The 22,850-nt window shown below is 31.6% G+C and overlaps 2 protein-coding genes across 4 annotated transcripts; one reads left to right on the top strand and one right to left on the bottom strand.

Moving 5' to 3' along the window:
• Positions 1 to 858: 858 nt before the first annotated feature.
• On the top strand, positions 859 to 12,484 carry LOC124824582 (kinesin-like protein KIN-7D, mitochondrial). The gene is made up of 25 exons (XM_047297028.2): positions 859 to 1,544; positions 1,648 to 1,745; positions 1,908 to 1,997; positions 2,250 to 2,302; positions 3,688 to 3,753; positions 4,116 to 4,169; positions 4,385 to 4,444; positions 4,969 to 5,047; positions 5,180 to 5,247; positions 5,569 to 5,625; positions 5,726 to 5,830; positions 6,241 to 6,345; positions 6,558 to 6,665; positions 6,749 to 6,880; positions 6,972 to 7,154; positions 7,373 to 7,555; positions 8,899 to 9,039; positions 9,370 to 9,495; positions 9,601 to 9,651; positions 9,825 to 9,872; positions 10,071 to 10,217; positions 10,334 to 11,065; positions 11,711 to 11,840; positions 12,056 to 12,143; positions 12,237 to 12,484. Exons 1-24 carry the CDS (start codon positions 1,216 to 1,218, stop codon positions 12,136 to 12,138), a joined length of 3,228 nt encoding a protein of 1,075 aa, XP_047152984.2. The 5' UTR covers positions 859 to 1,215; the 3' UTR covers positions 12,139 to 12,143; positions 12,237 to 12,484.
• Positions 12,485 to 15,901: 3,417 nt separating this feature from the next.
• On the bottom strand, positions 15,902 to 17,197 carry BZS1 (B-box zinc finger family protein). 3 transcript variants are annotated; one of them, XM_088108074.1, is made up of 3 exons: positions 16,795 to 17,185; positions 16,305 to 16,709; positions 15,902 to 16,173 (listed from the first exon to the last, which is right to left on the bottom strand). In XM_088108074.1, exons 1-3 carry the CDS (start codon positions 16,978 to 16,980, stop codon positions 16,054 to 16,056), a joined length of 711 nt encoding a protein of 236 aa, XP_087964200.1. In that variant the 5' UTR covers positions 16,981 to 17,185; the 3' UTR covers positions 15,902 to 16,053. The 3 variants fall into 3 exon arrangements, with proteins under 3 accessions (XP_087964200.1, XP_087964199.1, XP_087964201.1); XM_088108075.1 differs by having other exon boundaries at positions 16,041 to 16,173; positions 16,310 to 16,709; XM_088108073.1 differs by having other exon boundaries at positions 15,930 to 16,709; positions 16,795 to 17,197.
• Between the last annotated feature and the right edge of the window lie 5,653 nt (positions 17,198 to 22,850).

Genomic DNA, 22,850 nt, shown 5'->3' with positions numbered 1-22,850 from the left:
AACATGTCTTTCTCCTTCCACCGTGGGTTCATTCCCAATTTCAACGCCATTCGCCCAAAAGCTACACAATATAAAAGTCACAAAGTAAACAAATTGAATTCAAACAATGTCAGATTACCATAATGCCCAAAAAAAATGTAGAATCCAAAATTCAAATTATTTTCTTCTGATGCATTCATTAGTTGTTTAATGTTAACAACGCCCTTTATTACACACTTGTCTTTGAAAATTCAGAACCTTTACCTATTGTGGATCGATTAATGTTAACAACTCCCATTTATTACGTAGTATTATTGATGTTTTTCAAAAAATGCATTGACCAGTGTTAACAACACATTTATTAACTAAATATTTCCCGACTAGAGTTTTATTTTACATTTATTAGTTTTTTATTTATAGAAATCCAAAGCGAAAGCAATCTCATTCAAACACGGCAGAAGGAACCATTGGATTAATGATTTAGTAAATGCTTAAAAGATTAAATAAAAAGTCTTATTTTAGGAGATTAGCTCATTCTAAAAAGAATGACATAAATAAAAGTCTAAAATAATTATTATAAAATAAAACTACAATGTTGTCTTATTATTGATGATGGAATGAAATGGAATTATTGGTGATCGGCGCAGTTATTCCCGCTCAACTTCGCATGCTATTTTTGAAAGGCGTCTGTCAGCACTATTTTATCGTGCGCGGCGCGGGTCCTTCCAAACGCTTTAATTCAATTTAAACCCTTTCGTTTCACCCACTTCATTATTGTCCTGGTAAACTTAAATTAAATTTAAATTAAATTTATTCCATTTCATAATAATAAAATTTAAAATTCAAACTCTTCTCGTTCAAAACTAAAAATATTAAAAAAGGAAATTAAATTTGAACTGTGGCGATGAGCATCTTCTCCGTTTTCTCTGCTCCCATTCATCTTCGCTCACGGCTAGAGCTACTTCCTCTGTACTAAACAAGACGAAACAATCTGTGTCTCCGTGCGCGTGCGTGCGTGGTTGCGTGTTTTCCTCTCTTTGTCTCGTACAATAATATCCTAAATCATCTAAAGGAAGCAACGGAGAAAAGAAAATGAAAAGCCAGGAGAACCAAATTTTGATCCCTTTTCTTTGCATATCCATGTGACACTTCTGACACATTCTCTTCCCCTCGCTCCTTCTCCCTCGCTGCGTCATTGATTTCTACTGTGTCACCAGCTCGGTGAGACTGAACTCAATGGCTTCTTCCTCACGCGGAAGGAGTAGCTCGCCGTTTTCTTACCGTAAACCTTCCACTCCTTATTCATCCACTTCTTCCTCTTCTTCCTTCACCAACGGAAGGTTAATGCCGCGCTCCGGCTCTTCCTCCACGTCGTCGTTTTTCAATTCCGGCGGCCGATCCATGACTCCATGTCGTGGTCGCAGCGAGTCAACGTACAACGGCTCTCGAGGTTATGCCGGCCGTTCTCCGGTGGCGTTCGGGGAGGAGGACCTAATTGCGGAGCCGGTGGATTCGTCAAAGTCCGGCGATAGCATTTCGGTCACGATTCGGTTTAGGCCGTTGAGGTAATGCTTAGATCTGAGGTTGTGCTTTCAGATCCATTCGCTGCGCGATTGAATCGTTCGGTTTTTCCGTTTGTGTTATCTGAGATTGAATTTTCGGTTGCAGTGAAAGGGAGTATCAGAGAGGGGACGAGATCGCGTGGTATGCGGATGGCGAGAAGATTGTCAGAAACGAGTATAATCCAGCTACTGCCTATGCATTTGGTATTGCTTAGTTATTGTCTTCCTCGTGTGGTGTTGTGGTTATTCGTGTTGATTGATTTTTTATCAGTCAGTGAGGCTTCTACTGGAAAATTGACTTTGATTTTGATGCCAGAGGAGAAATTGTGGATGCTAAATTTAGAACTCTGTTTTAATTTGTGGCAGATAGAGTTTTTGGACCACATACCAATTCTGATGAAGTGTACGAAGTAGCGGCAAAACCTGTAGTGAAGGCTGCCATGGAAGGCGTGAACGGTATGGAGTGTTAATTTTGGATTCGATATAAAATGATATTGTGATGCGAGCAGAGTCTAATTTTGGTATTATCAAGTTATTTTAATGGATTGAGGAAAACTGTTATGGTTGTATACTGGTTTAGTGTCTACTTGAATGACTAGGTTGAACCGGTTAATTGTATTCTGGTATAGTGTTAAATTTGGAAGTCGTCTTCTTTGTTGTTCATTAATTGGTTGCTTGAAGATGATTTTTTTTTTCTGCATATTGCAGGAACTGTGTTTGCCTATGGAGTCACAAGTAGTGGTAAGACACATACTATGCATGTAAGTGTCATTTTTTAAATTACTGATTTGGTTTTTCTTTTTGTTTTCATTTTACGCTTTTTTTTCTGCAAATCCATGTTTCGTGTATCGCCTTTCGTCAATCACCTTGTCGCAAATTTGCAACTTGCGTGTCGTGCATATTTTACAGATTTTCTTTTTCTTAGAGTTGGTTATCGTCAGCCGAGGTCCGTGTTAAGAAGTTAGTGATGCTGTATTGGTTCATATTTTTGAACACAGTAGCACATATGGCATATGATATGTAGTATGTGTAAACATTCACGTCGTATACTTTTTCTTGTGAAAAATATAATGTAATATTATTCCTGCTGTTCTTAGACATTACGGTGGTTAAGGATTGTTGAGAAGTGCCGTACTGCTTGTTTCAATTCTTGAAGTGTGGCTTATATATCTAACTTCACTTAACGCCATTTGGTTTTGAGATGATATCTAAAATGTGTAATTTCTAGGAAGATTATTTTCTGGGTTGTGTTTAAAGGGATTTTGATCCACTTATGGTTGACTTAGTTTTCTGGACAGGATAAACAGTTAACTAGTATTTTGTATAGCAGAATTTGGTAAACTACCAATGAGCACTTGTATGACTGATGTAGGACTATCAATTACACATGGAACAACTTTTAGGGTTAGGATCATTTTCGGTGGATATTGGAAAATTTTATATTGGCAGTGCTGACAATGCATACAAAAAATTATGATTCAGTTCAAGTTAAAAAGGTATGTGTGCGCACACACATATCAAGATTTCTTTACAAGAACTAAGCTACATATAGGAGTTTTGTAGTCTAGTGTGCTTTAGTTATGAAAACCACATACATTATTGCAGTCGTTGGAGCTTTTTATTTCCATCCAGTAAATGTAGTTTTTATTGCATATTCTTGCTACCCATTAAACATAGCCTTACGTTCCGACCAGTCACTCCCACTGGTTGAATTATATAAGTACGACATTATCAAGTGATCTGGTCTCTGAAAGTCTGTAACCATGATCTGATCTACTATGTATTTTATGCAAAAGTAACAATAAGAAATATTCTTGGGTGACTGATACTGCTCCTTATATGCATTTTATATCGGGCATATAAAAGATGGTAACATATTTTGCTCACTTATTGTAAGTTGCAGCCATTTGTATAATGATCCTATTAGCATGTCCACTGTAGAAGTTTTAAATTTGGTTGTAGCTTGCTTTGGATTGCCAATGCTTGATTAACTTGTACCACATTTGACGTTGTCATGTTTCTTGCTTCATTTTCAAAGTACTTAATGCCTTTGAAATGCATTTTGTAATTTATTCTTTTCTGTATAGACATGATCTCTCTAGTCATGTCTCTAAGCTCTGATTTTGTTTCCAATAACAATGTGCAGGGAGACCAAAATTCACCTGGTATTATACCCCTGGCTATAAAGGATGTTTTCAGTATGATCCAAGATGTAAGATTATTTTCCTAGCTCAGCAGTTGTTGGTTATTTAAATCACATATTAAGCATCATGCCATCGTTGTTCATTATAGTTTATGTTTTGAAATCATATGTGGCAGCTGTATCGTTTATTGTTAGTGTCTGTATGTATCCTGTGTGTCAGTCTCTTGCTTTGTTCTCTACATAATCAACCAGGTGCTCCTTGTAGTTACTTTCAAAGGATTACCTGCAAAACTATTTGAGCTCTCCGTTCTGATTCATAATAGTTAATAGTTGCTATTTCAACTTGACTTGAATTGATTACCAAAGTATTCCATCTTAATTTTATTTTACTCTCATCTTGCTTGGAGTGCTTAACTGTATTTTTACTGCAGACCCCAGGAAGAGAATTCTTACTCCGAGTGTCATATCTAGAAATATACAACGAGGTAAATGACAAAACAACCTCTGTTCCATCATTTTTGTGCTGAACTGAACATACTTTAGCCATTGTACAGTTACGCTTTTTGTCTTGCCTTAAATTTTCCATCCTGCCTCTGTCATTACGTGTCATTGATTGTCACCTTGTTGCTTGTTATATTGTTTGAGTTAATGTTTGGTATAATGAAAATATTTTGGTTATTTTCTTTTTTTTTGGTATCAGGTGATCAATGATTTACTTGATCCAACTGGCCAAAATTTACGAGTTAGAGAAGACGCACAGGTTTCTTGTCTCACTATTTCTTCTCAATTGAATTCTGTTTAGAGTACTTGATCTACTATTTTTATTCTATCTGTAAATGACAGATCTCTCAATCTGTTTTTATTTGGCTTTTTATACATCAATACTGATATTTCTAGTCATCTTGGAATGAAGTGCATGTATTGTGTATGAACTTTTAATCTGAGAGTAAAACTACTTTGGTGCTGTTGTTGATACTAAATTGGTTCCCTGGTAGTTTCTGATATTTGAGTATTATTATTTTTTCTACTTTTTTTTTGCTACACTTACAATGTAATTTTGACCATGTTCATGTAAGAATATTTATGTTTTTGTTTTTTTTAGCATATTAAAAGATTAACTTCTAAGTTGGAATCATGTGTTGTACTTTCCATTGAAGAAATAAAATGACAGCATTTGTAATTCAAGGAAAATTTAGGAGTTAAATTTGAACTTGATACGGTTTTTTTTCGTTTTCTAGTCTAATTGGAACGTACTTTATTTTTTATTGTGATTTTGTTTTCCAGGGAACTTACGTGGAGGGTATAAAGGAAGAAGTTGTTCTATCTCCAGGACACGCACTTTCCTTTATTGCTGCCGGAGAAGGTAATTATCTTATGAATGATAGTGGCACGATTCTGCCCATTCGTTTTCAAAATTGTATGCCATATATTATCAGAATCTTGACTAATGGTTGGTTGAGAAACATTTTTTAACAATTTTTTTTTAACACGGCAGAGCACCGTCATGTTGGATCAAACAATTTTAATCTCTTTAGCAGCCGGAGTCACACAATATTTACACTGGTAAGCATGCTTGATATGGTATTTGCTGCAATTGTGTAAAAAATACCTGATTCAGGCCTGAGGCTTTGTAGTTTCAAAAAGGCCAAATGTATATGCTTGTGCGGATTGCTGTACTTTTCTGTATACTTCTTAAAAGCTGATTGACGATTGCTGTAAATATGTTTAGTGATTAAATAGGTAATGTATTTTGGCTTTCTGTCTGTCATGGACCTCTTTAGGACTTTTTTTTTTACTATTATTATTTTTGTTGTTGTTATTATTATTTTTTAAAGAAACAATCGAACTCTATTCTTATTGTTTTGTTTTCCAATACATTTGCAGATGATAGAGAGCAGTGCCCATGGTGATGATTATGATGGAGTCATCTTCTCTCAGCTAGTACGTAAAACTTATTTGTGGCTTCCCAAAATATTTCACTGTTTATACTAATGATCGGACATTTCTTTCCGACTTCTTTTTTGCTTGTTTTCTTCTTCAGAACTTGATTGATTTGGCTGGATCGGAGAGCTCAAAAACTGAAACAACTGGATTAAGAAGAAAGGAAGGATCTTACATCAACAAAAGTCTTCTGACCCTCGGAACTGTAGGTGTTACAAAATTTGGTTGTCAATGTAGTAGTTAGTTATGCATTATTTTTGTACTTCTTTCAGACCACTGTTTATAATATCGATGTTTTTACAAGGAAGCTGTGAGAATTTGTTTGTACGTGAGCTGACTTGCAATATCTTTGTTAAAAGATACGCTTATGACTGGTTGAAATGAATTCTTTTTTGAAAAATTTTATTGGGTAATGAAGCAGCTAGAAATTATTTTATTAACGCTATCTAATTCTGTTATATGTTGATAAAAAACAAGTATCTATTAGGCCGTGCCAAGGCTTCACTTTTTGTTTTAGCGGGAATAGGTGAAATCTTATATATATATTTTGTATTGTTTTTGGGAATGGGTGGGGGGTCTTGAGTTCTGTCTTGATTTTGTGATTTCATTGTGAAGGTTATCGGAAAATTGAGCGAGGGGAAGGCATCTCATGTTCCTTATCGAGATTCAAAGCTGACCCGCCTCTTGCAATCATCTCTTAGTGGACATGGGCATGTTTCAGTGAGTTTTGGGTTCTACAGCATTTTCAATTATTATATGCTTTAAGTATATTTTTCTGTCTCTTTTATTCTATAGAGTTATTATTGTATTTAAATGTGGTTTTTTAGTAAGGTATGGGTATTCTGGTTCCTTTCTTGCATTTTGTCCCTGCACCGTTAGATTGTCTGTGTTTAGGCACCGCATTAAAATTTCTTGTAACGTGAAAATTTCAGCTTATATGCACAGTAACTCCAGCGTCCAGCAATATGGAGGAAACTCATAATACCTTGAAGTTTGCCAGCAGGGCAAAACGAGTAGAAATATATGCTTCCCGTAATAAGGTTGGCTCAAGTTTGTGATATCTATCGAATTGCATGCCTATAAGCATGAAAGTTTGCTTATTCATTGTGGAATTCTTTAACAGATTATTGATGAGAAATCTCTAATTAAGAAGTACCAGAGAGAAATTTCTGTCCTGAAACTAGAACTTGATCAACTAAAGAAAGGGATGCTAGTTGGTGTCAATCATGAGGAAATTTTGACCTTAAAGCAAAAGGTTTTTAGCTATCCTGATATTCATTTCTACTGTTAGTTGTTACTTTTTACACACGCTATCTATGATTTGTAACAATCTGTTATATGCGTAGTTGGAGGAAGGTCAAGTGAAAATGCAATCAAGATTGGAAGAAGAGGAGGAAGCCAAAGCTGCTCTTATGAGTAGGATCCAGAGGCTAACCAAACTCATTCTGGTTTCGTCAAAGAATGTAATTCCTGGATATCTAACTGATGTTTCCAACCATCAACGAAGTCATTCTGTAGGCGAGGATGATGTGAGCATCCTTCAGTTAATTACAGCAATTTTTTTTTTAATATCGTTTTCAATTTTCATTTCCAGTGTTTGTTTCTTGTCACTAATTTAGTAACCCATTTCTTGTTGGACATGCACAGGGGCTTTCATGTAAACCATTCCTGAATGCCCTTATGTTCAAAATAGACTTTCATTATGGACCAAGTGGCAAAGACGTTAGAACGTGTTTTTTTTTTTCAGAAACTGGATGCCTTGCCTGATGGTGTGTTGATTGAAAATGAGAGTCAGAAAGATACTTCTGCGGTGTCATCTGATCATAAAAGATCTTCTAGTAGATGGAATGAAGAGTTCTCCCCAGCTAGCAGTACTATAACTGAATCAACACATGCTGGTGAATTGGTCAGTAGAACAAAATTGACAATGGTAAACTCAATTTCTCTGTAATAATGTGTTTTTTTTTTTTATCACACCTCAATTCATGCTTTTAAATAAGTTTCTCAGATAGATAGATGATGCGGCATTAAGATGAAACCAGTAACTTACAAAAAGTATATATCTAGGCCAAGTTGTTTTTTTTTTTGTTTTCCTTTTTTCCGATGTCAATGCCCTGGGTGATTGAGACGTGTACAAGCTAGAGCATCCTTGGGAGGACATTTATCTAACTGGGACTGCAATCACATATTTCAATTTAGCCAAACCGTGGTGTAAAATACATTCGCCAATAGAGTAACTTAAGATGAATTGAACATTGGCATTGCCTAGAGAGTGTTATATTTCATTTTGGTTCCTTAATGATGGAACTTAATAAAGAGTATGGAAGGATGATCTTTCACAGAAGTGGCATTCGCTTACAATACATTAAATCTAATTGGCAATGGAAGTGAATAAACTGGTTTAACATTCTTTTAAGCTCACAACCAATGTAATGAATCTTATTTTTGCTTTATTACATATGAAAATATTTGTGTTAAAAAGATTTGAGTCATAAATTCAAGAACATAGAAATAAACGAATAACATGAAAATAAAGGTGCCAAAAATTGAAGTAAGTTAAAAGATAAAAGATGGAGCAAGATAAGAAGTGAAGAACTGACCACTTGAGTTTGACTTAAGATTAGTGAGAGGAGGAATCACCACTTGCATTTCAAAGTAAGCTTAACTCATTCATACAAAATTGGTGTGTATGGTGAAGATTGCCCCGACTTATATATTGAAAGTAGTCTTATTTTTAATTGATGTGAGATTTTAAACACACATCCCTCATGCACACTAAGGTATGGACATTTTGTACGTGGGGTTGGATACTTATGGGTTGTCCAAAATGTGTCCCAACAACAAATGATTGGATATGCTCAACAAACCTTATTACGACAAATTTTGATATCATATTAAGAAGTTTTAAGGTGAGGATTGTCCCATTTATATATTATAAATTGGTCTTATATAGTCTATAATGGATTTCTTTTAACATTCTTGCTTTTCGGTGCTATTTTGGAATTCTAAAATACGATGTAAAATTTCATCTCTAGTTCTATCACTAATATGAATTTTCCTCTCTAATTCTAGAACAAATTTTTCAAAATTAAAAATTAATAATTTGGGCCAATGATCTCTGTATAGCTTTATCCTTGATTGAATATCTTCAATTGGGTTCCAAGGTCCTAAACTTCTTTTACCCTTTTCTTTCTTATTTATGCACTCATCATTTAAGTAGTTTGTTGCTGTATGCTTTAAAATTGTGACTCGGGGCTGCTAGTTGAAATGTAGGGTGGGATGACAGCGTCAGATCAGAAGGATCTTCTTGTTGAACAAGTCAAAATGCTAGCTGGAGATGTTGCTTTAAGTACTAGCACTCTGAAGCGGTTGATGGAGCAATCTGTAAATGACCCTGAAGGCTCCAAAATTCAGGTATTTTGCTTTGTTTTTAGACAATGTCGCATTGAAATGTGTTGGTAGAAACACTAGGAAATTAATAATCAGTAACTTTGTCTCTAATATTTTTTATTCGACAATAATGATGTCTCCAAATACACGTTCTAACAATGTCAATCAAGTTTTTTTGATGCATTTACTGATGCCAAACAACACTCTGGTATTGTTTTGATTCCCCTCACATTTTCCGCCATCCTTAGTACTTGACATGCCATTTTTAAGCAATTGATAACATTATAACAAAAGTTACAGTCTTCATTCCTAACTGAAATGCTTGTGTTCTTTAAAATGCTGTCTCAATTACAGATTGAGAACTTGGAACGTGAGATCCAAGAAAAAAGGAAGCAAATGAAGGTGTTAGAGCAAAGATTAATTGAAATTGAGACCGAAGATTCTCCAGTGTCTAGTTCATCACTAGTTGAAATGCAGCAGGTTAGAGATATTGGTATTGAAATTTAACAAATATAGATTTGAAGCTTATGTAAATCCTTTGACAAAGGTCATATATGCTTTTTCTTCATGGTTTTGTTGTTACAGACAGTGACAAGGTTAATGACTCAATGTAATGAAAAGGCCTTTGAGTTGGAGGTGAGTAGTATCTTAGCTTTGTTTGGGTGTTATTGAGCTGTTATTTTGTTTCCAAAATTGTGCCCCCCCTCCCTCGATTATTTAGCATTTGCATTATACGATTTAGCATAGTCCGTGATCAACAATGGCCACTCTTTCAAATAAATTAATTTGTGTTTTTAAAATATCTGTAGCTAAAATCTGCAGACAACCGTGTCCTTCAGGAGCAGCTAAACGATAAGGTACTTGCTTTTATTTGTCTGACTTTTTTCTTACTTTTTGGCCTTTTTTTCCACTTTTGAGGTAAGCAAGTCTACTTGGATCGTTATGCCAACCATTCTATTTGTTTTCCCTATCTGAAATTAAGGAAGATGTAACTTCATCAAAATACAAGTTTCTGTGCTGGTAGTCTCCCTCATCAATTTTTCTTTTATTAACAGTGTTCTGAAAACCGAGAGTTGCAAGAAAAGGTGAAGCAGCTAGAGCAGCAACTTGCAACAGCTACTAGTGGTACATTGTTAACGTCTTCTGAACAGTGTTCATCAGGAGAACACGCCGATGAGTTGAAAAAGAAAATACAATCCCAGGTAGCTTTTCTTTTGTAGTAGTATAGTTGAATATTTTTGTTGGTTTTTCCTTTTATATAATTTTGTATTCCCATCTCATCCTGTACTAAATGGCCATTTCTCTTCCCTATTTTCAGGAAATTGAAAATGAAAAGCTAAAACTAGAGCAAGTTCACTTGTCAGAAGAGAATAGTGGGTTGCGTGTTCAGAATCAGAAACTCTCTGAAGAAGCTTCTTATGCCAAAGAACTGGCCTCTGCTGCTGCTGTGGAACTGAAAAATCTGGCTGGGGAAGTGACAAAAATTTCATTGCAGAATGCAAAGTTGGAAAAAGAATTGATGGCTACGCGAGATCTGGTCAACTCCCGTGGTGCTCTTGTGCAAACAGTTAACGGTATTAACCGCAAGTTCGGTGATGCAAGATCTGGAAGGAAGGGGAGGATTTCTAGCCGTGCTAATGAAATTTCAGGAGCTGTTGTGGATGATTTTGAGTCATGGAATCTTGATGCTGATGATTTGAAGATGGAACTACAGGCTAGGAAACAAAGAGAGGCAGCTCTGGAGGCTGCATTAGCCGAGAAGGAATTTGTGGAGGAACAGTGCAGGAAAAAAGCTGAAGAGGCCAAGAAAAGAGAAGAGGCCTTGGAGAATGATCTAGCAAATATGTGGATCCTTGTTGCCAAGTTGAAAAAAGAAGGGGATGCTGTTCCAGAATCGAACATGGATAAAAAAAATGATGGTGCACAACCCTTAAATGGTACAAAAATTAATGACATTGAAAGTAATATAGTTCCCAAGGAGCAGCTCTTTGATGCACCAAAACCAGATGATGAAATTCCCAAAGAAGAGCCTTTGGTTGTTCGGCTCAAGGTAACCCTATTAGGGAATTATTTATATTTTTCTTCGTCTTAGAAAATTTTGAATTGATTTTCCGTTAGTTTTTATATTATTGGGTTTAGGTCGGGAATAAGGAAAATAAAGAATAAAGGCCGTGAATAATGGATATTAAATCAATTTGATTTGATTTTGATTAAAAAGATACAGACCCAATATTTTTATTTATCTATTTATAGTTTATTAATTTAAATTTCAACATTATTTTTGCAAACTGAACTTGTGGTAAATTGCAAACGAAATTTCTCTGTATTTAAATTGCGATCTGCGATGAACGACTTCTAATAATTTATTTTAGTTCTTAATAATCCATGTTAAGAATAGATTTTGACTTGTTGAATAGATTTTACTAAAATTCTTGATTGAGAAATTATTCAAATATGTTCTCTATTAGCTTTTGCACTTTTAAATTATCTATGACTTCTAATCATAACTTGTTTGTTCTCTTTTATTTTGGTAATGCATGACTAAAAGAAAACTAATTATAATCCATGTTAATTTTATTCTTAGTGCACGTTGACATCATTTGAAAGATTTTCACTTTCCAAAATTTGTTATGCAACTCATTTCTGAGACTTTGATGTGTTATGTTAATAATGTTTGTACAATTTATGATTTCAGGCGCGCATGCAAGAAATGAAGGAAAAAGAGCTCAAGTACCTTGGGAATGGCGACGCCAATTCCCATGTTTGTAAAGTATGTTTTGAATCTCCAACTGCAGCAATTCTGCTTCCATGCCGACATTTTTGTTGTAAGTCTTTTCCTATCTTGCCTGAATCTATTAGTCTAAATTTTGTTGGTGATTTTCCTGTGTTTACAATTTTGTCAGAATACTTATAGCGTCTCGTTTGTTGTAAGTCTTTTCCTATCTTGCGTGAATCTATTAGTCTAAATTTTGTTGGTGATTTTCCTTTGTGTTTACAATTTTTTGTCAGAATACTTATAGCCTCTCGTTTGATCTTGCAGTGTGTAAATCTTGTTCACTTGCTTGTTCTGAGTGTCCAATATGCCGCAGAAATATTACAGATAGGATTTTTGCTTTTACATAACAGAGGTCCTTCCATTATCTTTTACAATATTATTGTGAACTCCATCAAAATGAGTAAAATATTAACTATTCCCATTTTCGGTTTTCTAATCTTTGCAGGTATCCCATTGAGTTAATATACGCCATGCTATAATGGGTGTAATTCTTTTATTAGTTTGCTTGTACGTAAAGCCGTTCAAAAGGTATATCAAAATTTTCTTTCTTTTATACTACCCCATGGGAACTGTATAATAGGGAGACAAAGGGGAGTGGAGAAAGAATGTAAAAAGCAAAGAGGTGTAAACAGCACTGCTGAAGTACGTATGCACTATACGTATGTTTTATAAATCCAGCAGATTTTTGTTGCCCATCCTGTGTTAGTCCTTTACTGAGTGTAAGTGCAATGAGTTTTTTTTTTTTGGTTATGTGGATGCACTTAAATCGTTGTTTGATACCCATTATCTATCAGTACGATACCCATATTTAATGGGATCCCATTACAAGTCTTCGAACATAGGATGCATTGCTAGACTTTAACCGGAATCTTCGCCAGTCTCTTTTCGAAAAAACTTCTCTATAAATATTTGAGAGAGTATAAAAATTAATTTGCATTGGATTATAGATAAGAATTTAATATAGATATGAGAGAAATTTTTTACCAAAATTAATTTTTGCATTAGTAATATGCATAGGATTATAGGAAAAAGTAGATATACGCTGAGGATAGGAAAGTTAGACTTGTTTTTACCATGGTTAGGGATCCCTTTAGGCGTAGGGTGATCTTCCTTAGAGAGAGCGGTTGCTCGCAATAACCAATTCGAGACTCATGGGTATGGCTCCATTACTTGGCGCTACTGATTGGTCATATGCATAGTCTAGAGAGTAAAGTTATGGAAATCATAGCCTCACTTGGTAGATTTCTTGTTTTTTTCTTTTTGAGAAAGTGTCTTTCGTTTGAGTAGTTTTAGCTCAAAAAACAGTTATTTTTAAGAAGAAAAATTGAAACTGTGATGTAACTTGGGTAGCTCTAATAGACTAAAATTAATCCTCAATTGCCACTTATGGTAATTTGTAGAGGTCGCCGATGAAAATATTTAATAATTTAAAAAATTAAATATTTTTAAAGTGGAATAGGATAACATTGAAGTGACGTTCTAATTTAGTTAAATAGAGTTGTATTGCTTAATTTGTTATAGCTAATAAATGGTACCGTTTTGACGTTTAATAATTAAAAGAAAAAACTATTTAATGAGATTTGGTGGTAAAAAAACTATTCATTGTTTTTCCAACCAAATTGACTCTACCATTTGCGTGACAAAATTTAGGATTTAATTTAAACGTAGGCACTGTTTATGCTTATCATTTTAATATTTCGATAATAACTTGGTCAGCCTATTTAACTGCATAAACTTCCTTTTGTTGGCTTTATTAATTAAAATAATACTCAGGAGATGTTCTTGACTTTCGTTTTGATTCAATTGTAGGCATATAAATCGTAGTTATGTATAACGTTTGGCATCTACAGTCTTCAACATGGGAATTGTTCTGGTGGAAAGGTAATTTCATTATACTTAGTGCAGAGCTTATTTTTTAAAGATAAGTTTATTCTTATGAAATACTCTTTTCTTTTACTCAGACCGAGTCTCTGACACACATTTAGGTCTAAAATAATCTTTTAAATATAATAAAATATTAGGTTTAGTTACTTGACTCTTATATTTTAAGTTTTATTATTTTAGTCATTACATTTGTATTTTTTTAATAATGTCTTTTTAGGTGTTAAATCGATTCAAGATGGCTTTTTTGTTAATATAATTTGAAAAGTGATCATTCTAATATAATATTTAATTATTAATTTAGATTTCATATTCTTTTTTTAGATTCAATTTAGTTTATATGTTTTTTTGAAATCAACTTTATTAAGAGGTTTGGATCTAAACTCTCTTATTCATCTTTAATCTTTTTTTCTCGTCAGTCTCCTTGATATTTAAGTTTAACTCTTTTAGATATAAGATCACAAATCCAATATTTTCGTTTTTATTTATTCTATCATAAAAGAAGAATACATGAACTTAAGACTTTTAAATTCATTCACAAGATCTTTGGAAGATGAGATTAACGAAAAATGGATCTCATTGTTTCTATGTAAAATATATTTAAACAAAAATTACTAATAAATTCTTTTATTTTATTAACACATTACTTTTTAAATAACGTCAATTTAACATAAAAAAATAACACATTGAATTAATTTTACACATAGATTGAAAAAAAATATCAAATGAATCAAATTCTAAAATATAGACAAAAAAATAATAATTAAACCCAAAAGGTAAATGTGTTGTAAAAGATAAAAAAAGATTTTTTCTCTATCAAGATTTAAAACTCTATTTACACAAACAAAAAACACTTTAATTATCATTACATAAATTAACTAATGATAATTTAATTCAAAGACTTAGCAAATAATAAAACATGTATAATATTTATTATTTTTTTAATTTTGATCTACAGTTAATGATTTGACCGAGTTTATATTTGAATTATGTGCAACTTTGCTTTTTTCTTTCAATTTAAGTTTCAAATTTCTTTCATTTTTTTTTTCACTTCTTCTTTATATTCAAACACAATGTAAATCTTACAAGGAGAAGAATTTTAAAATTAAATAAAAGAATAACAAATCATCATAACAAATACTTGTAAATTTATTTAAGTTTGAGGGAAGTAATACAAATAAAAAAAGTTTAGCACTATATATAAAGACTCGGAAATTTGTTATTTCCGTAATTTTTTTAGGTATAGATTAAACTTTTCTTGATGTTATATTTATAGTGAGTACTAATATAAAAAGATTTATAGGTAAATTCGAAAAATCTATCATAAAAATTACTCAATGAATACTCATAGAAAAATCTATCATAAATTAGTTACTGGAAGTGAAAAACTTGCTAATTTATAAGAGAAATTATAAACAAATATTCTTTCCTGTCTTGAATAAAAATATGAAAATAAAGAAATTATCTTAACGATTTAGATTAAGAATAATATTAATTTTTTTTATAATTGAACTCGAATCTTATAAGTATTATGTTTTTCCAGTAAAAAGTCAACATATCCGTCAATTTATTCTCCTCTATCGTTATGAGCATCAAATGTCATGTTTCTTCCAACACAACAACTAAGAGGAAGGATTAGATAAGATTTAGTATCTGTTCACACAACGTTGGAGTAAAATGTGAGGTTGAAATTAATTTAACTACGCATCTTAATCATATTAAGTATTTAAAAATTAATTATACAAATACAGTTCTAATGAAATTTGAAAGAGAAATGACCCTTGTACCAAACCCCCATGTCTTTGAAGCTTGCGTGAAGTCGTTCTCTCAATATCCCCAAGGTGACGAAATTAACAGCTTCAAAAATCTTGCTATCCATCACGATCAATCAACGTCGCATTACAACTAGGCAAAAACTGTCGGTTGTTCTTGTTTTTTAATAGCATTGACGACGAATTATGACAATTTGATAGCCATGTTACCCAAATACTCCATAGCTTTAAAGATTCATAATTCATTGGCAACACTTTTTATACGCATAAAGTTACAAGTCATATCAAAAAACTGCTGAATGCTTTAGCCGACTTCCAGTTTGAGAAAGTGGAGCATGATATTCAGTTGCGCTATTTCAATGAATTCATGTTCGTATTAATTAAACCATGGACCCCAAAATAATATTATACTAATCAGCCAAATCAGGACAATAACAACAATAAAAAACACTTAAGAGGCTGAAACAGTGGTTGGAGCTTGGAAATGTAGAACGAAGAATAAGTTTATAAAAAGAATACAAGCACAGAACCCAAAAAGAAATTCAGATAATGAAACCATAGAAGATATTTCCCAACAGATTTTTACAAGTAGTTGGTCTAGATTTTTTATCAATCTCGAACAACTAGTTTAAGAAACGGCACAACCATAACATCCCCCGTTTGGAATTTCCTTAACTCCTGAGCTAGATCTTGCTCCTGAAACTCCCAAAGATGATCATGATTCTCCTTCTGCGACCACAACGACAAAACAGCAGCAACAAAAAACACGGTTCAAAGTTGTTAAACAAAACCTCAGGGAACAAAAACAAGTTATAGTTGTAATTTTTAAGTTGTATCATATTACAAGGTGTAAAGCAAACCTTACAGAAACCATTATTAGGTGCGAATGAACCATCAAGGAGTTCTTCGAAACAGTAACCGGGTATTGTCTCGATCAAATACTCAGAAATGCTGCTGGTTGAAACCGAGCCAGTGTCACTGCCCACGTTGTCTTCAACCTTGCAAGAAGAGCTGAGATTTTCATTGGAAATTGATCTGGGTGTGTTCATTCTAGATCGAGCGTTTTTTCCTTCAGAGGCAGTGAGTGTATCGGTGCAATTGGTGGAGGAGGAAGCATAATCCAAAGATGTAGCCGAGAGCTTCACCCCCGTTAGAAGAAACCTGTTATGTTTCTGAGTATGCTCATTCGCTCTGTGTATTGGAAGGTCACATTCCCTGCACAACAATGCCCTGTCTTCTTGGCAGAATAGATACGCACGCTTCTCCTGTTAAAAGAAAAAACACGACCAAGAACATGAAGAGCCAGTATCTGAAAATATGAAAATTTATGATGTTATAGTGAGTGAGTACTTGGCAGATATCACAGAGAGGGAAGTCTTTGGAGGTGGGGAAGATGAGAGGGAAACGAGGGTGTTTGGTTGCAAGCTTGTTGGCGTGGTGAATGGTGCGATCGCAGCCATGGCAAAGAGCAGCTTCATCTGCAGGACAGAAGATTGTGGCTTCCATTTTGTCACATACATCACACTGGATCTTCATCTTTCTCTCTGTTTTCCTTAGCTTAGTTTTGTGGTGGAAGAGTTAGAAGAGAAGAGAAGAGAAGAGAAGAGCTTTAATTGATGGTGGGGTGAGAGTGTATATGGGGACAAAAGAATTATGGGCGACTTGGCTTTAGGTTGAGCCCTATTTAGTGTCTTCTGACTTTCACAGAAATCTGGATTGGGAGACACCAACTTGCTTCTCCTTCTCCTATTTTTATTCTCAACATATTCCAAAACCTTTCACTCTCATTCTCGCTGCTTCTCAACTTCTCACCCATGCTCTGTGTTATCTTCATTCAACCTCTAATCACTTTCTAAATCATCCTCTCAACACCATAATTATCTTATATTCTTTAATTTTATCTTTTCTTCTTCGATTTAACCATGAAAAAGTCTTATTACCAAATTAACACTGATTTAACATGTTAAACAACTTTCCTTTCCATAGTTTCAATACTTTCTTATTCGTCAATTTTGGTTATCACTTCAATCCTTCTTATTGCTGTGTTTCAAAGCCATCTTTAATAACTTTTCTCCATTGCCAAACTCTTCACTCATAATTTAATAAACACTGCATATTTTTCTGATGACATACGGGAAAATCATCCAGACTGCTTAGGGAGCCAAGATTAAAGGTATTTCACAACGGTAAAGTAACACGTTTTTATTACAAAGATAAAATAGTTATAAAAGAATAAATTTTTATATTTTTTTGAAAAAGAAAAAAATATAACAAATGTACAAATTTTATGGGTCAAAGTATCATTTTCTTAAAAAAAAAGTTAAATTTTATAAAAATTGTAAGATAAAAAAGGTACACGCACATAATATTTTATGAGTATAATGTAAGTGAAAAATATCATAAACGATTATTTATTCATTGGAAAAACAAGTAAAAAACGACTATTTATTCCTACTAGATGATCGAGAGAGATTAATATATAATTAACATCGATTGAAAAAAGATAATCAAAATAAAATATTATAAAAACATATGTTTGAAAAACAATTTTGAAGAGTTATTTTCAATATTAAATAGTTAGATGTATTATATTATCATTTGTATGTTTTCTCTATTCTTTATTTCTCTTTTTATCTTTTTTCTAAAGAACAACCACTTATGATCACATATTTCACTAAACATGCTAATTTGCTATTTTGTATAATTAAAGGATTTTATTTTCATCGATTGCTTGCCATATTTAATTTCCTTACTTTTCTCCCTGAGTACGTTTGTCACAAAAGTAATAGGTTAAAATAAACATAATCATTGATGTATAATTATTTATAATGAACTTTAAGAAACATTAAACGATTTATTAGAAAAATTAAGGATGCCAATTTTAATATACAATTAAGAAACCGAAATTGAACAAACTAGGAGAAAAAGAAACATATTAATAAATGAGAGAAAGAGTGCGAAGTGCTTTGAAAGTTTAAATTGCTTTCATTATTAACAAACAAGTTCATGCATGCAAGCCTATCTAGCATAGCGAAATTAAAGGCTAAACTAAGAGCCCTATCGTCATTAATGAGATCATCAAAGCCATGTAACCACTGTGCCAACATCTTAGTTACGTATTCAACTTTCAGAATTTATCCAACACATGTTTCTAAAATTATCAAAAATACATAATGGAATATATTTAATTAGTGTTGTCAAAATAAGTTATAACTCACGAGTCAATCCGGCCCAGTATAGATTTGAACCGGGTCGGGTTTGAAAAAAATATATTTTTTTTATGCGTGTTAGTTTTCAATCTGGCACACTTAGAACCCGGCTCATTTGGGTTGAATCCATGGTGGACCGAGTTGGCTCACAAATCTGCCTAATTTAATTTAATTATTTATTATGGTGTTTCAATATCATTAGTTAACAAATTTTTTATTATATTGTAGATGAGATAAAAAAAAGTTTCAAGAGAGAAAAATATTATAGATTTATCTATTCAAGACTCTAATGTTATAGATGAAAAATTTATATAAAAATTATTAATATTAAAAACTTATTTATTCGCCTTTTGTATTTATTTTTGGATTACACTTGGATTGTATGACATATCTTATTTATTTTGAATTATCTTTGGAGTTAGAGTGAAACTTATTTAGATTTAAATTAAAAGAAATTATAATTTTTTTAATTTGAAAAAGAAGAAACTTATAATTAAGTAAGTCAATCCATTTAACAATTTGCTAATAAATGAGTCGGATTAGATTGACTCACTAAGTAACTAACCCATAGATAGGTCAAATCAGACTGAATCGAGTCGAGTTATCCATTTTGATAGTTGTATATTTAATATTTAAATATATCACAAAATCTTGTTCTGGAAATTCGTAATAGAAATTAAATTAGGATATAAATTAATTATCTTGGCAATTGTAATATTTGAGTGATATCCCTCAACGTATCGTCACGATCTTCTAGCTCATATATCCTGTGACATTATGAGGCATCAATTATTGTGACATGCCATACCTAAAAAAGGAAATTTATGAATATAAAAGAAAACAACGTTTTGTCAAAATATAGGTCCCTACTCCCTACTCTTATAAACTCTTGTCAGACCCTCCTTTCTACACTTTGAATCTATACCCAAATTTAAAATGCCAAATAATGAAATGGATGCAACGTAACGTAAAAGTACCACTGATTTTACAAAATTTTTATTTATTTTTTAATATGTTCCTATTCCTTGTTTTCTTAATTTACAATAATTAGTTATAGAAAAACAGTATTCACAACTTTTATTTTTCATTACATTTTAATAAATCTTTGATATTTTGTCAAAAATGACATGTCTATTTATTTTATAACAATAAATTGATTGGATAAATTCGGAAATACAGAAAGTATTGCGTTGGCTTGGTCATGTGTATATAAGGAGTCATAAATTTATGATTGTATCACTTTGCACCTCCGATTATTTCATTTATATTTTCAAATTCTTCTAAAATTTTAAAATTGTCTTCTGTAATTCAAAAAATCCTATACTCCATTTTTTATGTTTTGTTTGATTGATTTTTTTATTGAATTTCGAAATTTATGAAAATAAAATGTTTCATCAAATTGTAAAATGTTAATGAAAAAAAAAATCATCAAATTTTAAAATTTGATGAAAAAAATAAAAAAATAGAAATATAGGATGAAATAATTAGAACTTTAGAACGAAACAGTCTGAATTTATTTTCTCTAAAAAAATGTAAGCTTTACGTTAACTTTTCATTTTAGAGATTAAATATTCCTGTAGATATTTTTCATGCAAATTTAAAAATATTATATTTTTTTGATGGATTATAATTCTTTTAGGAACTAAAAGAGTAATTGTGTCAAAATTCTGGTTAAAAAACCCAAAATTCCTTACAGGTTTATTTGTTCTTTAACTCTTTTATCTCATCACTCTTGGAAACATCTTCAAACTCAAAAACATGTTAAGTTTATTAATGCAAATTTTATTAAGTTAGAACTTAATTGACACATTTTTTTAAAAGATAGATTAATTTGACATTTTCGAGCCTGGAAACAAAATAGGGTATTAAATCAAAATATTATTTCCGTTGAAATCGGTTTCTGTTATATTTCATTTCTTCGATCGACCAAGATTCAGTTATACGACGGCGATGATTATGTCGTGTGAGAGGTGTTTTTATAATTTGTTGGACTCCATTTTAAAATAAAACATATTTGATATTTTTCTTAGAAGAGGATTTTATATTAAACGATAGAAGTATAATAGTAATAGTAATCGTTTGAAACGTATATAAAGAGTGAGTGGAGATGGAAAAGTGATTAAAGTAGTGGAAGTAAACGACAAAGAACACTTTTTTTGGGAGTGGATATGGATGATGATTATTATTATTATGATCACGGTTTTAGAATCTTTGAAGTAGATATGTTCTATGATATGCAAGTTGTCGGCACGAATAAGGTAAGTAGCACACCTTTGGGATCGTTGCCAATTAATTTAAATCTCATATGGATAACCTTTTCATTATTCACTACTACTTTTTTCTCAGACGTGTGCTCTCTTTCTAGCACAAAATATATTTAAATGCACTTATTTTTTCTAGTATAATGAAACAGAATATGAATTCTTTTAGGTGATTAGTTAAGAATAATTAATAAAAATAATGATATCATGACAACATTTTTTTGATAATATTATGTCATTCTTTGATTTATTCATGTTGGTGTTTATGATTATTATTATTGATTATGGAGTAATTTTGCATCAATCACATAATGACATAAAATGTTGTCAAAATATCGTTATCAATTAATAAATATTAAATTTTACAAAGTTTATATTTAGTTATAACATTAAATGACTTTTATTTTAATAATTGTTATTTTCATTTTATTTAGAGGATTTTTATTATAGTTTTAATCTATAATTTATTTTACTCACAACAAAATAAATTTAAAAAATAATTACATAATAAAATAATTTTAAAGTTGCTATATCATTTTTCTTTCTTCTTTTTAGTCATTTCTCTCCATTTTAATATGTTAAAAATTAAAATATAAGTAAATATATATATATATATATATATATATATATATATATATATATATATATATATATAACTTAAATTAAGAGAGAAAATAACACATGAATTTCATCATAAAAAATTTAGAAAAATTTAAAAATTGAAAAGATTTTTTTTTCAAAAATTAAAGATCGTATCTTTTGAACGTTTTAATTATTCACCTTTCAAGTCTTTACATTTCAAATTTTCACTAAAAGATAATTTTGAAATGTTAAAGATATATTTTTGCGTATTTAGAACAATGGTTAACATTTTCCAAAACATATTACTAAAATATTAAGATTGATTTTTAAAGGTTGGCAATATAAATAGAAAATAATATAAGTACAACATGTTAGTTAAAACATATACAAAAAACATTCAAATTATAGTTATGAAATATAAGAAAATAATGTGTGAGGGAAGAGTATGGGTGAGGTATCGAATATAATTAATAATTCCTGTTAAATTTTGTGGATAATTATTCAGGATCGTACCAATATTCGTTTGATGGGTAACAACTTTAACCATTCCAGGTTTATTTAAATAGGTCAAAAGGAGAAAAAGGATGGTTTCTAAAGAGAATAAAGAGGAAAATAAAGTGATTTACACGCAAACAAATAAAAGAAAAAAAAAATTACATAATTTTGTATTAGTAACTTTTTTAATACTAAGAAAATTATAACAAGAGTGAAGTAAAAGAATTTCGAAAGTTATTTTGTACTCAGGAAATAAAATAAAAACAAAAGTATAGAACGTGGAAAAAAAGAGTAAACAGAAATATTGGTATAATTTATGTTACAATATAGAACGAAAACAAATCTCACTTTCAAGAAAACCTTCACTGGTGGACTCAGTTTGTCTTTATTCATTTGTATTTGTTCTTTCTATTTAAGATACGGAATATAAGTCTTGGGATACTTGTAGGATCACAATTTTATCCGCGAGCACGGTACCGTAAGTAGTAACTATCCACAGATATTTACTATCTGCGGTTAATGAGTAGCGGGTATTTTAATATCTGTTTTTAAACGGGTTGGATACGGGTAATATACTACCCGTCTCGCAGATATCCGTTACCCGCAAATAATTAAAAAATAAATAATTTATATGTTTTTTAATTAAATTTAATTAAAAATAAAATAAAATTATATTTTATTAGTTTAAATTTTATTAAAATTAAATTTTAATTTATATTTAATTTAATTTATATTATATTATATATATATTTGTATTTTTATTTAAATTTTATTTTTAAAATGTATTGACTATTTTTTTTATTTTTTGCGGGTATCCGCGGGTACCCGCGAGTTTTAAAATACCCGCAAGTATTTTTTA

The sequence above is a fragment of the Vigna umbellata genome, chromosome 2 (assembly GCF_029865625.1).
Source record: "Vigna umbellata cultivar VRB3 chromosome 2, Vumbellata_1.0, whole genome shotgun sequence".
Taxonomy (NCBI): Eukaryota; Viridiplantae; Streptophyta; class Magnoliopsida; order Fabales; family Fabaceae; genus Vigna; species Vigna umbellata.
Note: the sequence above shows the minus strand (reverse complement) of the source record. Positions and strands in the feature narration are given on the sequence as shown.